Source organism: Calidris pugnax, unplaced genomic scaffold (assembly GCF_001431845.1).
Source record: "Calidris pugnax isolate Ruff unplaced genomic scaffold, ASM143184v1 scaffold103, whole genome shotgun sequence".
NCBI classification, from domain to species: Eukaryota; Metazoa; Chordata; class Aves; order Charadriiformes; family Scolopacidae; genus Calidris; species Calidris pugnax.
The window spans coordinates 20,768,679-20,781,700 of record NW_015090990.1 but is presented as its reverse complement, the minus strand read 5'-3'; the positions used below and the strand labels follow the sequence as shown (position 1 = coordinate 20,781,700).

Here is a 13,022-nt window from a genome sequence, read left to right as displayed (position 1 = left end):
GTTTAGGTGTTGGGAGTGTGGGGGGTTGTGTATCAGTTGGCTACAGCCAAGTACTTCACAATCACAAGGTAATTCAGGCTTCTGCCTTCCAGGTCTGATTCTTCCTAAGATAGGTTAGCACCCTTGTTGACATCCTAGACTCTTTATGCCACTAAAAGTCATTGTCATCTCTGACAAGTACTGATGATGAAATATGTGCTCAATTTTTCTTAAATGGGAGCGAGTTTGAGGATGTTGTGTTCAAACATACAACTGTGAAGCAGAGACTCCAGCTCCTCTGGCCTTCAGTGAGTTATCGTCTTTATGCATTTAAAAATACTATTCCAGGATGTCAGAGAATTGAGAGGAAAACAGCTGGTAACTGAGCAAAATATAGAGCAATTCTTAGCTTATCTTTGCAAAGAAAGTTACCCAAATTTATGACACTTCTTAACTGCCATGCAGTAGCAAATTCTAGATATTCTGCTTATTTTATATGCAGTAATCATGGGAGAAAGACAGGTCAGATCTAGCAGCTAGAAAAGGAGATCTAAAATGGAAGATGTTTTGAATAGAGCACATTACCCCACCCACTCGTATAAAATGTTGCCTAGCCATCCTCTAATGAACTGTTAGCAAAGAAATCCTGAGGAGTTAATAGAAGACATCGAGTATGTAGTGCTTTCACACTGATGCTGTTAAAAAGAACTGATTTTCTTGGAGGAGTATACGGGAAGTACCCTCCATGCATGTGTACAGAAGGGAGTGTTGAAATAGTGGCGTATGGAAAATGTAACAATATTCACTGCTTAACAACCGAGCAGTTGACAAACTGTGGAAGCATTCAACTGCATGAAACTGTTCTAGAAAGCTCATGCAAAAGCTTTGACTAAGTGCATAAACAGCAGACAAAAGTTTCAAGAGGACCAGCTAAGTAATTTTAAAACATTTTTTCTTGAATTATAGGAGTATTCTATAGTGTTCGGTCAGAAATGCTGTTCTGTGCCCAACTGTGGCTTTGAGAATTGTCAGCGTTGTTTATAAGAGCTTTATGAAGAAGGAGGGAAACAACTTCGGGTGAAGGGAGTTGAGAGGAAATGAGAAGTAATAAAATATAAAATAAACCTTATTATTAATGGGATTGTTGTATTTTTCATCTTGTAGTTTGCAAGACATATCAAGAAATCTGAAGGCCAGAAAACACCCAAAGTTGAATTACAAATCTCAATCTACGGTGTAAAAATTTTAGATCCAAAAACAAAGGTAAGAGACTTTTAAATTTATGGGGCTAAACTAGTAATTAAATAATGTTTTAACTGTATTTAATGCTTTTATTGGTTTATATTTTACAAAAGTAGTTTAATGAAAGACATTCTGTTGATTTCTTGTTACAACACATGGGTGACATCTTCCCAGGAAGGTACATGATACTCCAATATACAGACTGTAGCTAAGGTGGGACTTAATTGTTTTAATCTTTTCACACCAGAACTTTTAAACTCTGAGGAAAGTGCAAAACACTGTGGTAAATGAATAGTAATGCTGCATAAGAACAACGCATCTTTCCAAACCATCACCATTGTGTAGGTTCCCACATGTAGGTGTTTGCAGGTGAATGAAGAGACAATTTGTTGGCAGTGACTCATGCTTCAGGCTGCTGGCTTGGAATTGCACATTTCTCAAGTGTGTTATGCATTTCTCTGTAAGCTTCATGTAGCAGACCATAAGTACTATTGCAGGCTTTTCATCTGGCACAGCTTGACAATTCCTTCGTTCTCAGCAGTTAAGTCCATTGAGTCATCCTATGATGAGTTTACTGTTCCATTGTTTGCTGTGGTATTTTGGAAGGGGTTATAGAGTAAGCAAAACAGCCTCCTTGCAGACTTCAAAGAGGATTAATGAGATAAATATAATCAAGCTAAAAGTGTTTATTCAATAGCCAGCAAGTCTCGACATCTGAGTGCTCTTAAATCTTTTGTACATATGTTGAATGTTGGATTTGAATGAACTGTTTGTTACTATTTCTTAATTCTGGAATAATTGCTACCATTCATAGAGTGATGCTGCCCTTTAAGAAAAGGTAGCTTTCGTTCAAGGCTATATCTATTTGTAACCCATTTTTGCTTCGAACTCTTGATACACCGACAATTCCACACTTCATAACCAGAGGGAGCAAGAAATATCCATGTCAACTTTAATTGCAGTTTTTGCATCTTTCTTACATCATAGGGCAGAAAGGGGTTCTAAACCCCATATCCTGGCAAAAACTGTTTTAAAACAACAATTTTAAATGCCAAAATATGTTAGTCTTCCTGACTGCTGCAGCAGAGGTTAACAGAAAGCTGTGGGACAGAAGTTCCTGGGGGAATAGGAACATTCTAATCTCTTAGCAATGTTATTATAACTCAAATGGTGATTGACTATGAGTAGTCTTTTTATCTTCCCCACTTTGTTTCTTAAAGCTACATGCAAATATAAATTTGAGTCAAGTTTCTTTCATTTTGCAAAATTTTTAGATATTTTAGCAAATTACTTAAATTCTGTGTTATCATCACTGATTACAATATTTTTTCTTATGCATTTTTGAAACAAATCGATATCGTTAGATATTGATTTACATTCATGTGGTGACTATTAATTGTCATCATTGTGGTAGGAACAGGAGGTCTGCTTGTGTATCAGGACTTGATTTCTCTACTTGGCACCTAAAAAAGGAGGATTAAAGAAAAGTGGTTCTGTCCTTAAAAGATATAAAGTGGTTACATGGATCTATAAACATAAAGGAGCCAGAACAAGCATGAGTTGTTATGTATCTGTTAAACAGCTACAACAAAAAGAGATTAAATGTGAGAGAGTTTTGGGGACATAGGAAAAAAAGGATACGCAGAAGAATGGCTATTGAGATTGTTGAGACTGAGAAAAGGAACCTAGCCAGGGTGGAAAAGATTGCCCATGTGGTCTGCTTTTTAAGAAATGTTTGTGTGCAGTGAGGGCATGCCCTTGTTTATGAGCTTATAGCAATCTGGGAACCCCAGTGTTGCACAGAAACTTTCTTTTTTTTTTTTTAATAGATAATTGTTCAAGTCTAAACTGCATATTTTCCTTTAAAGCAAATACTGCTTTCCCATGTAATAAGCCAAACAAAATAAAATACCAAGAGGAGACTTGTTGAAGAAAAACAATAAAAAAATACTTGAGATAGTTTATTTCAGTCTTGTCAAGCTCTCTCAGCTGAAAAGCATTGCTGCTGCAACTCTTTATATAGCTGTAGCATGCTTTTTAATGGAAAGTGGATTATAGTATCTAAAATATGCAAATAATAATGTTTAAAAGCTGTTTATATTGTAAGTAAGCTATTATTTAGACGACTAATTTGTTTCTCTGTGTCCCTCTATTTGGATAACAAAGTCATTTTATTTCTATTTTCTATATTTAAGATAGAAAGGTAAGGACTTATTTCAGTAAAACCATTTCAAAAAAACCCTGGGAGATGATGAAATCTGAAGATGGTGTGCACCTGGAGAAAGAACATTTACATAATCAGTCCCTAAATAAATTGCATAGGGACACAAAACAACAGTAAAACCAATTTTCTAGAACAGAAATTACTGTCCAAATAAACACTTCCAGATAAATGCTGTCCAAATAAAAGCTTCCTGCTTATGTTCAGGGAACATTTGTTTGGAGATGAGTTTTCTAACTTCTGTTATACTTTAAGTCAATTTTTGGGAGCTCTCATATACATTGAGAGACATTCAAAAATGTTACTGCAGCTTGCCTGCTCTTTTGTACATGAGGAAATCCAGAGATTTACTTTGTTCATCTTTGTCCTGAGCAAGTATAGTAGTTTATTGAAATTCATCTTTCTTTTTATTTGCAGGAAGTCCAGCACAACTGTCAGCTCCATAGGATATCATTTTGTGCTGATGATAAAACTGACAAGAGAATATTTACTTTCATATGCAAAGACTCAGAATCAAATAAGCATCTGTGCTATGTATTTGACAGTGAAAAGTGTGTAAGTATGCAAGATGCTTTAAAAAAATTAGCATGACTCTCACGGATTTTGGTCTGCTTTGAAATAAAACAGGAATGATTAATAAAGGAGTATCGCCTGCCCGTTAATTGGAGTTACTTTGACATAATCTTTCATGTCAGTAACTTAGATGCATTAATTTAAAGGAGAGCCTTTTTCTTCATTGATCTAAGGTGGTTTCCTGGACAATTCTTTTTACTGCCCGCCTCGCTCTGAGGCCAAGCATCTGCAGTACTCTCAGAGAACAGGCTGCATCCCACCAAACTTGAAATATTTCCACAGCTGTTTTGCAGAGATTGCTGCAACCCTGTAGCCGTGAGCCTCACAGGCTCTTCTGCTGATGTGTCTGCCTCAGATATCTTTTTTTTTTTCCTTTTAATTTTTTTTTAATACAAAAAAGTTCCCCCTTCTCTGCCCACCCCACCACCACATCTCGAGTTTGTTAATGCCGTGATGCACTACCAGAGAATTGATTGCACCAACCACTGACAATTCTCTCGTGTCTGAGACAGAACAGGGCAACTGTTCAAAAATGTGCAATAGCAGAAAAAATAAAATACTTTAGGGCAGGAAATGAAGAAAATGGTGTCTAGCTGTAACAGTGTTATGTGCTTACCCTGACAGAAAGTAATTAACAAATAAAAACACTGGAATCAACACCAAAAATGGATGTTTAGGGTTGTTTTTCTTTGTAATCTGGAGCTTCTTTCTGTTTTAGTCTGAAGTAGCTGAGATATCATACGAAGGAGATACTAAGGAAACAATATTTTTTTTAGAAAAAGATTCATATTCACTTCTATTTATAGGCAATTATGTAGCATTATGTGTTACCTCAGTGTTCCTCAAAAAGTGTTCCTCCAAAATGTTTTTCATCAGAAAAAGACATACTACAGCATGCCATCGGTTTTTACAGAAATTAGAGGCCTAATCTATACTGAAAATTAGCTAATTGTACTCTGACTGTTCAGTCTCCCTTCTTTACCCAAAGTATTTTTAAGTTGCTTTAATAGCATTTTCTGTCAAGGTATTTTGCTGAAGTTTGCCATGCTCCATTTTAGTGTTGACTTCATGATGGATGAAGCAAACCCTTTGAATATGATACATGGTGTATTTTGTGATCATCTGAAATTAATGTAATTATATATAGTATTCTTAATGTACTGATTTCAATCTTATGTTTTATGTAAAGGCAGAAGAGATAACTTTAACAATTGGTCAAGCATTTGACTTAGCTTACAGGAAATTTCTGGAATCTGGAGGAAAAGACGTTGAAACGAGGAAACAAATTGCAGGTTTACAGAAAAGAGTAAGTTCTGAAGTATGTTTTTTAAAGAGATAAAGGAACATGCTATTGTATTTGTGTTATCTGCCTTTTAAGATCCGTAATTTCCAGCATTATTCTTGGATTGCAAATAATTGCAGCAGATACTAAAAAAAAGAAAACTGAAAAAATACCTGATAACTGTGAAATGATATTTTAAGTCTTGCCACTTGCAAGGCCACTAAAGAGAAGAGCAAGGTTGAAATACAGAAGATAAAGAAATTTAAGTTTAATTATTTTTTTGTAATCGGATAACTAGTTAAACAATGCTTGTAAATCACCAGATCTCAGATTAGACTGTTTAATGGATGCTGTTGAAATGAATGAATACCCCAATAACTGTTGGAATAACCACTTGCTTTGTAGATTCAAGAATTAGAAACTGAAAACACAGAGTTGAAAAATAAAGTTCAAGATTTGGAAAACCAGTTAAGAATAACACAAGTGCATGCATCTCCAGTAAGTACATGAACACAACTCTTCTATCTGAAGTTACTCTAAATTTATAATCACTGTGTAATGATGATTATTAGCATCTGTTCTGTTTTCAGTGATTGTGATTAACATACAATGATCATGTAACATATCTGTTGAAATGCAGTATTGAAGTAACAGTAAGATTGTGACAAGCCAACAAAAGTGCAAATTCCAATCTCTCAAATTGTGCTTCTTTAATCACCTTGTCATACCTATTCGTTGCTGCTTAAAGACAGTAAATACTCATTTTAGTAGACATCTAAGCATGCTACCTAAGGATGAAAAATTCTATTCTGCACCTAAAGGAATCTGGTTCAAGAATGCTACTTTGGATTTTTCTGGGAACTTTCCGTCACAAGCATATTGTCACTTACAACTGACATTTTCTAAATGATTTTTTTTAAAAATTTTGCCTGTGTCAAAGGAGTCATTAGGTCTCAGGAACTAACATTGCGTGCGCAGGTAAAAAGGAGCATGTGCAGGTTCCTTATCACTGGAAATGTGTAATGCTTTCTGCAGTTTCTATAGGATCTCACGACAAAAGTATTTTTACATGACTGACAGTTACTTGTGTCTAGGCAGGACCTCTAAAAATGCAGGTTACATTGCAGACTGATCCTAATGACTCCCCTCTTACAAGTGCATTCTATCTATGCAGCGTTAGGTAGCTGTAAAAATAAGTAAAATTTCTTAATGTACATAGAGCAAAATCTTAGAAAAAGATGGACTGCTTTTAAGGTGTGCATTTGGGGCCATCTTGTTTCTGCCCTCAATATACATCATTTCGCTTTAAGTGGGTGCTTAGAAATTTGGCCAATGTAAAAATAAGTTTATGATGGTGATGGTTTTTCAGTAGTGTCTATATACTCCCTTGGTACTGATTAGATGGTTGTTCCCATGAGGAACTGGCATTTCATTTTACGGAAATCTCTTTTGAGAAGAGAGACCCATAAATTATAAATACTGCATAACTCCCACAGTGAAAATTGTAAATTATGTATGTGTTCTCACTTATGAGGAGTTCAGTGAAAGATAATCAACTTTATCACTAGATTTAAAATCAGTTTAGTGGGTTCCTTAATTTTTTGTTTTCCTTAATTAGGGTAGCAGCTAGTGTGTTTTTATTTATGAACATAATAACTGAATATATCTTTGAATTCAGCTAAACAGGCTTTTAAGTCTCTTGTGACAGATGCATTTCTCTTTTATTTAAATTAGTGAACAACTTCATAATTGTATTTAGCAGAAACCTAAAAATATCAGCAATGATCAAAATATTTCCTGTAGGATGTGTAGTGCGTATGTATATTTATTTTATCTTTTAAGACAGTGGTATCTAATTCCTTATTAATGAGTTAAGGTTTAAATTTGTAAATTTGATAGACTTTTGTATTCTCTCCCTAGATGATGTTTTATTGTTAATTCCTTTTGGCAAAATGAATATGCATATTGCTTAAATATAACTTATGCTACCACAAAATTATATAATAATTATTGATAATTACTAGTATTAAAATATTAATTCATTTTAATAAATCACTGCCAGCTATTATTTTTCACATATAATTTCATTGCTTTATTTACTTCTTAATCTTTGAAAAAAACTACACAAATGTTTCCTGTCACAAATTTCTGAGTTTCTTCGTGAGTAGAATTGCAGTAAGAGGCATCTAACAGCCTTGATATCTAAAGCATCTAACAGTTTGATATCTAAATTGATTCTGCCTCAAAATAACCTTATATAAATTATTTGAATAAATATTGGAACAAGTTGCACAGAGAGATACAAAGTATCTGTACTCCTGAAGATATTAAAAACTTTCCTGGACATACATGGTCCTCGACAGCATCAGCTAATTGGGTCCTGCTTCAAGCAGGAGTTTGGATTCAGCTACTTTCTGCTTATGTGATGCTTTGATGAGTTGTGCAGCCAATGATAAAAAGGAAACGTTTTCAGGAAAATGTGTTTCTCAAATCTGTGAAAGTAACTGTATCCACCAAACACTATCAACTTTTGTACCTTACCAAGAGGCATCACTCAAGCAGGCCTGTTTTAAACTAGTTTGTGTACATTGTAAATGAAAGCTCTTAATAGTGCAAGCGTAAGAGTAAGTGTATATGAGTGCAACAGGTTGAAAATAAATGAAGAAATGGAATAGTGAGGTTATGAAGTGACAGTTCAGTGCAGGGAAGAGGAAGCAGGATTTATTTTTTTAAGATAGCTTGATGAGTGCCTGGAATAGCATTGGATAGGATTTGATAATACATAGCTGCTCTTCTGCTATGTGAGCGACAAAGATATACAAAAGAAGGAAATTAGAAAGAATTCATGAGACAATCAATTGCCTGTCATAGGTTGCAATTACTTTTATATGATTTTAATTCAAATCAACTATCATTTCAAGCATCCCTTTGCAAAGTTTCGGCTACTATTGGTGAAAAAAAAAACACCAAAACCCACAAAAAAGAAGCAATGTAAACAATTTTTTCCTCTATTTGTATATTTCTGTGATGAAAAAACCCACTTTATTTTAAAATATATTTTTTTTCTGACTTTAAACTTAAAACCTATAAGTTCCACATTGCTAAAAATATCTGTACTACTGCTGCTCAATTTCTTAAAAAATAGCAGAGAAAAATCGCAGTTCTAGTATGGTCATTTTGTTGGAGTAACATTTTCAAATCTGATGATGATAGTATTTTCTTAAATACTGAAATAGAATAGCTTGCATAAATGAAACAGAATATCCAGCATGGGGAATAATACCTTATCTGAGTCAATTCCTAAGCACTTTTGGTTAGATGGAGGGAAAATTTGCTTCCCTGCAGATACTCTTCATGTTACATACTACGAACATAACACAATCACTCTCATGATTTAAAACAGGCTTATAAAACTATAAAGTTTAGTTTTTTTCACAGCTCTCATATTTATGTTATTGAATTATACAGTGCCATACACTATACACTAGCCATTATACACTAGCGATTGCCAAGCTAGAGCTTTCTGAAGCTTTTTTAGACGTCATAACTAATTTGATGTATTTATATTTAGCTAATTTGATACAGGTATAACTCCTTATCTGTCAGTCCAGTTTGCTTTTATTCTGTGTGCTGAGGTCTAAAGAGGGATCAGTTAATGATCAACGGGAAGTTTAGGCCCTTATACTTTATATCCAATATGATAAAAGCACATGTGCCATTGACTGACATCACAGTAAGTTGTAAAGAAATGTTCATTTTCACAAGCCAACTACGGATGGTTGTGAGGTTGCTTCTATTTATGCTTAAATTGATTGGATTTTCTTATCTTATGCTTTCCTTTTTCTGTTTGTTTCTTTGCACACTGTACTTCTCAGCACTTGCCAGATGTGCTGAAATGGCTTTCCTGTTTTATAGGTTGTTGACTGTGCTCTTCCTTTAGTGATTAGTGCGTGGTCACAGAAACACTTGGTAATCAGCAATTGATTTAGCACTTCAAAAGTCAACACTAGTAACTTGATTAAACAAGCATGTGCTTAAAGAAGCAAGGGCCTGTGATGACAGTTCACAGAACATGACAAATATAAACATTGAAATCACGCTGTGTGCCACATCCTCTTCTCTTCTGAAAAACCATTCTGTTATTTGTATTCAGTGCCAGTCTTATCGTTTCTTTACTCCTGCTTCTTCCTTCTAAAATAGACCAATTTTGGTGTCTTTAATTATTCTATACACATTAGTCTTCCCATTAATTTTTAATGAAATGTAGTAGGTAGAAAATACCCTCAGAAATTGGAAGTTCAATTCTTTTTGTATTATTTCACTGATCCTTGACACTGTTCGGTTGTGTTTTTTTTTAAATAGCCATTTCTGCTCTTGCTGACAGTGAAGCTAAAGTTCAGGTCTTCTGATTCCCAATTTCTTTTTTATTTCCAATAAACAGAACCAGATTACATCTCCTGTTTCCACTTCATTATCAAAAAGACAATAGCATCTGAGAGCATCTTTATACTGTGGGTAGATAACTTCATATGTATAGAGTATTAAATGCTTAGTTATCGTTTCACATTTGAAAAAAACCGAAACTCTAGTCTCGGCATCCTTCAGTTCTAAGCAGATGCACCCAGACTATCACTTAAAATAAACTTTTCTAGCTTCCTGTTGTCAATTAAAAAAGGCTTGCTAACTAAACATGAGGACATACATAAAGCAATTTTCTGGAATTCCTTCTCAAGATCAAATGTAATACAGTCAAGACTTAAAATTCAGATCCTCTTTAACTTCCAAAATATTTTAAAATTATTTTGTCTATAGTTTATCAAAGATGGTGCTCTGTATATGTGATGCGGAAGAACAAAATAGATGTACCAAACTGGACCACACTATGTGACTTGACTGACAGATTTACTTCTCTAAAAGGAGGCGGTCATCTATTCATGTATTGAACTCATGGGTAATAATGTAGAACAGCTTATTTGCAAAACATAGTGCTAAAACATCTTAAATTGCTATTCTCTGACATCAAAATGTGTCCAAAGCAATATTACACACGGTGACTTATCCAAAATCCATCAGCGGTCTAACTAAGAAAAGAAAATGCAAGCAGTGAATTGTAAGCTGAAGCTTCTTTTTAAGCACAGAATTAAAAATAATCGGATGATTGATAACTTCACATGTGAGAGAATATTGTTCCAGCTGAAAAATCCATTACTGATTGTTTTAATTACATTGGTTTTTTAGGCAATAACAATAAATTGGAGTATTAGGGTGTTTATTGTGAGTCTTTAATTGCTCTACCTAACAAAAATCCACTCATGTGAGAAAATTGAAAATAATAATAATAAATTAGTGGTGACTTTAGTCTCCAGTTCACAAGTAGTGCAAATTACAGGCTTGTTTGGGAAATACAAAGGGAAATCTATCTAAAACTGCTTTCCTGATTCTTCTTGCTTGTGTTGCTAATTTTTTGCAGGCCTTTTAAGGGTTTATTTAAGGATGTATTTTAAAATAATGCTGGCAGACTGAAATGGACGTAAATTACATGCGTGAATGATGCAATTACATACCATTTACTTTTTTGCAACATATGAGTGGCTGCATTGATAGCAGTTGACTTTTACTTGTGAAGGATACATTTGCTGAGAAAATTATCTTGTTTGGTTATTAGTATCAGTATGAAAATTTTTCTGTGGCTGTTCTATATCTTGCAAAATGACCAAATTAACATCAATCTTATCTAGTTGTTTTTTCTGTCAGTTTGTAAACTGTATGGGGAAAATAAAATTTCTTTCTGGATGTATAAAAGAAGCCATTGAAAGCAATGAGATCACAGTTAGAATTGAGAAAAAGAAAACTATATTGTATAATCAAATACTTTTGCATAAAATATACTGTGAAAGTTGAACATCGGATTATTGATCTTCTGCATACTTTTTCTCACAGGGTATTGCAACAATTTAGATTTAAGTTTGTTCAGGACATTTAGTAAATAGTAAACTGCTTAGTAATCTTTTTTGCTGGTTTAGCTTGATGTTTTTAAGTATGCTAGTCTTGCTAAATCTTTAAAAAGATAGTCCCTAAAATATCTATATTTGCTAGTGCAGAAGTGTTATGCAATAGAGACTGAAGCTTTTTTTTCATTTCCTGAATGGATGTGTCAAGGATATACTATACCAAAGTAGGAGTTTCCCTAAAGTACTTTGCCGCTATAGCTGCACTTACGTGTGCCATGGGAAATGTTGGCACGGGAAGTTTCTTTTGTCTCTCACTCCCTTGCATGTAGAGCTAGTTTCCATTACTTTATATCTGTGTTGTTTGCTTTTCATCTGTTCTGGTGGTTTGGCAATACATTAATCACTGGTCTTTTTTGCGTTTGGTTTTGATTATATGAGGACAATCTGATCTTCATTTTGTTGTTTGTTTATGATGACACCGCTCAAGTTTGTATCACAGTAAGACTTTGGATGCTGCTCCTATGTGTAAATCCAACCTCCAAGGATCATTGCATCCCTGGGAGCGCTGTTTCACATGACGTCTATTTTTTGCTATTTATACTGTCGGTGTTTTTCAGCCTGGGTTTTCTGTACAAACAGCCTTCATGTGGGTTAGCAGTTACAGTTAGCACCCTGGTTTTTAGTGGACCAAACAGTAAACCATTGTGGGCCACTGAGGAACCTCTGGTGAGATAAGAGAGATTTTTAATATATTTTGGGCTTGGCTGAAGTTTCTTGGCCATGCCTTTAAGGTTTTCTCTTTGAAAAGCATGCTTAAGGCATGTGACAACTGCATGACTCTAAAATTAAATAGAAGAAAATAGCAATATTCAGGAAAATAACTTAAAACAGAGAACAATGAAATATGAGAGAAGCAGAACTGAAAGGCAGCAGGAAAAGGTATCAGAAGAAACAGCCCCCAAAAGGGGTTGTATTTTTCTGTTCTCCCTAAGTACTGTGAATGAAGTAGTATGTAATATGTATTCTTATCATGGCAGTGTTGCAAAACCCCTCCATTTTAAAATGCATCATTAAAGATACTGATTGATTAGACCTTCTTTTAAAGTTCTTTAACTGTGACTCAGGAGCATAAGCCACCTGCACCTATTACCCTCATTATAAAGTTTTAACACATTCATGAGAAAACCCCAAGATATTGGAACTGTATGCATATTTCAGAAAAGAGTTTTGGAATGTGTTTAGGTGTATCACTTGATTCGTGTTTCCATTAAGACTGCCATGTGGGAAAATGCACATGTTTTTTCTTTGCCTATCTTCTGCTCTTTCAGTTTTATAATATTCTGTATCCCATTCAGTGAGCACTTCTTGAGGGTTAAAATTTCTATTATGTTTGTGATGTTAAAAAAAAATAATTTGAAATTGCCAATATCAGATTTCATGTTACTGAAAAAGTACTAAATTAAGCAAAGATGAAGCAGTTAATTAATGAAGCTGCCAATGCTTATACATTATTTTATGAGTTAGTAAATTAATATATCCTTAGTAGTCCCAAACCTCAGGTAGCTTGAAATCAGTGGGTTTGTAACTAACCACATAATTTCCAATTCGGGGTCATTCACAGTTCCCTATAACATTAACTGCAGTTATCCACTGTAATTATTCTGTATATTACAAACCTGAATGTTCTAAGGAAGAAAAACATTTTCTAATTCATTAATACACTTATGTGATCCCTATGGGGGTATGACACAGAGATTGCAATCAATGTCTTGAG

The 13,022-nt window shown here is 34.3% G+C and overlaps 1 protein-coding gene across 7 annotated transcripts in view; it reads left to right on the top strand.

Annotated features, from left to right (window-relative positions):
• GULP1 (GULP, engulfment adaptor PTB domain containing 1) overlaps nt 1–13,022 on the top strand; it is a 156,208-nt gene that overhangs the window by 120,599 nt on the left and 22,587 nt on the right. For all 7 annotated transcript variants that reach the window (XM_014954597.1, XM_014954598.1, XM_014954591.1 and 4 more), the window contains 4 exons: nt 1,144–1,242; nt 3,860–3,997; nt 5,205–5,321; nt 5,703–5,795. In XM_014954597.1, the coding sequence (XP_014810083.1) occupies nt 1,144–1,242; nt 3,860–3,997; nt 5,205–5,321; nt 5,703–5,795 (447 nt within the window). The remainder of the gene's footprint in view (nt 1–1,143; nt 1,243–3,859; nt 3,998–5,204; nt 5,322–5,702; nt 5,796–13,022) is intronic.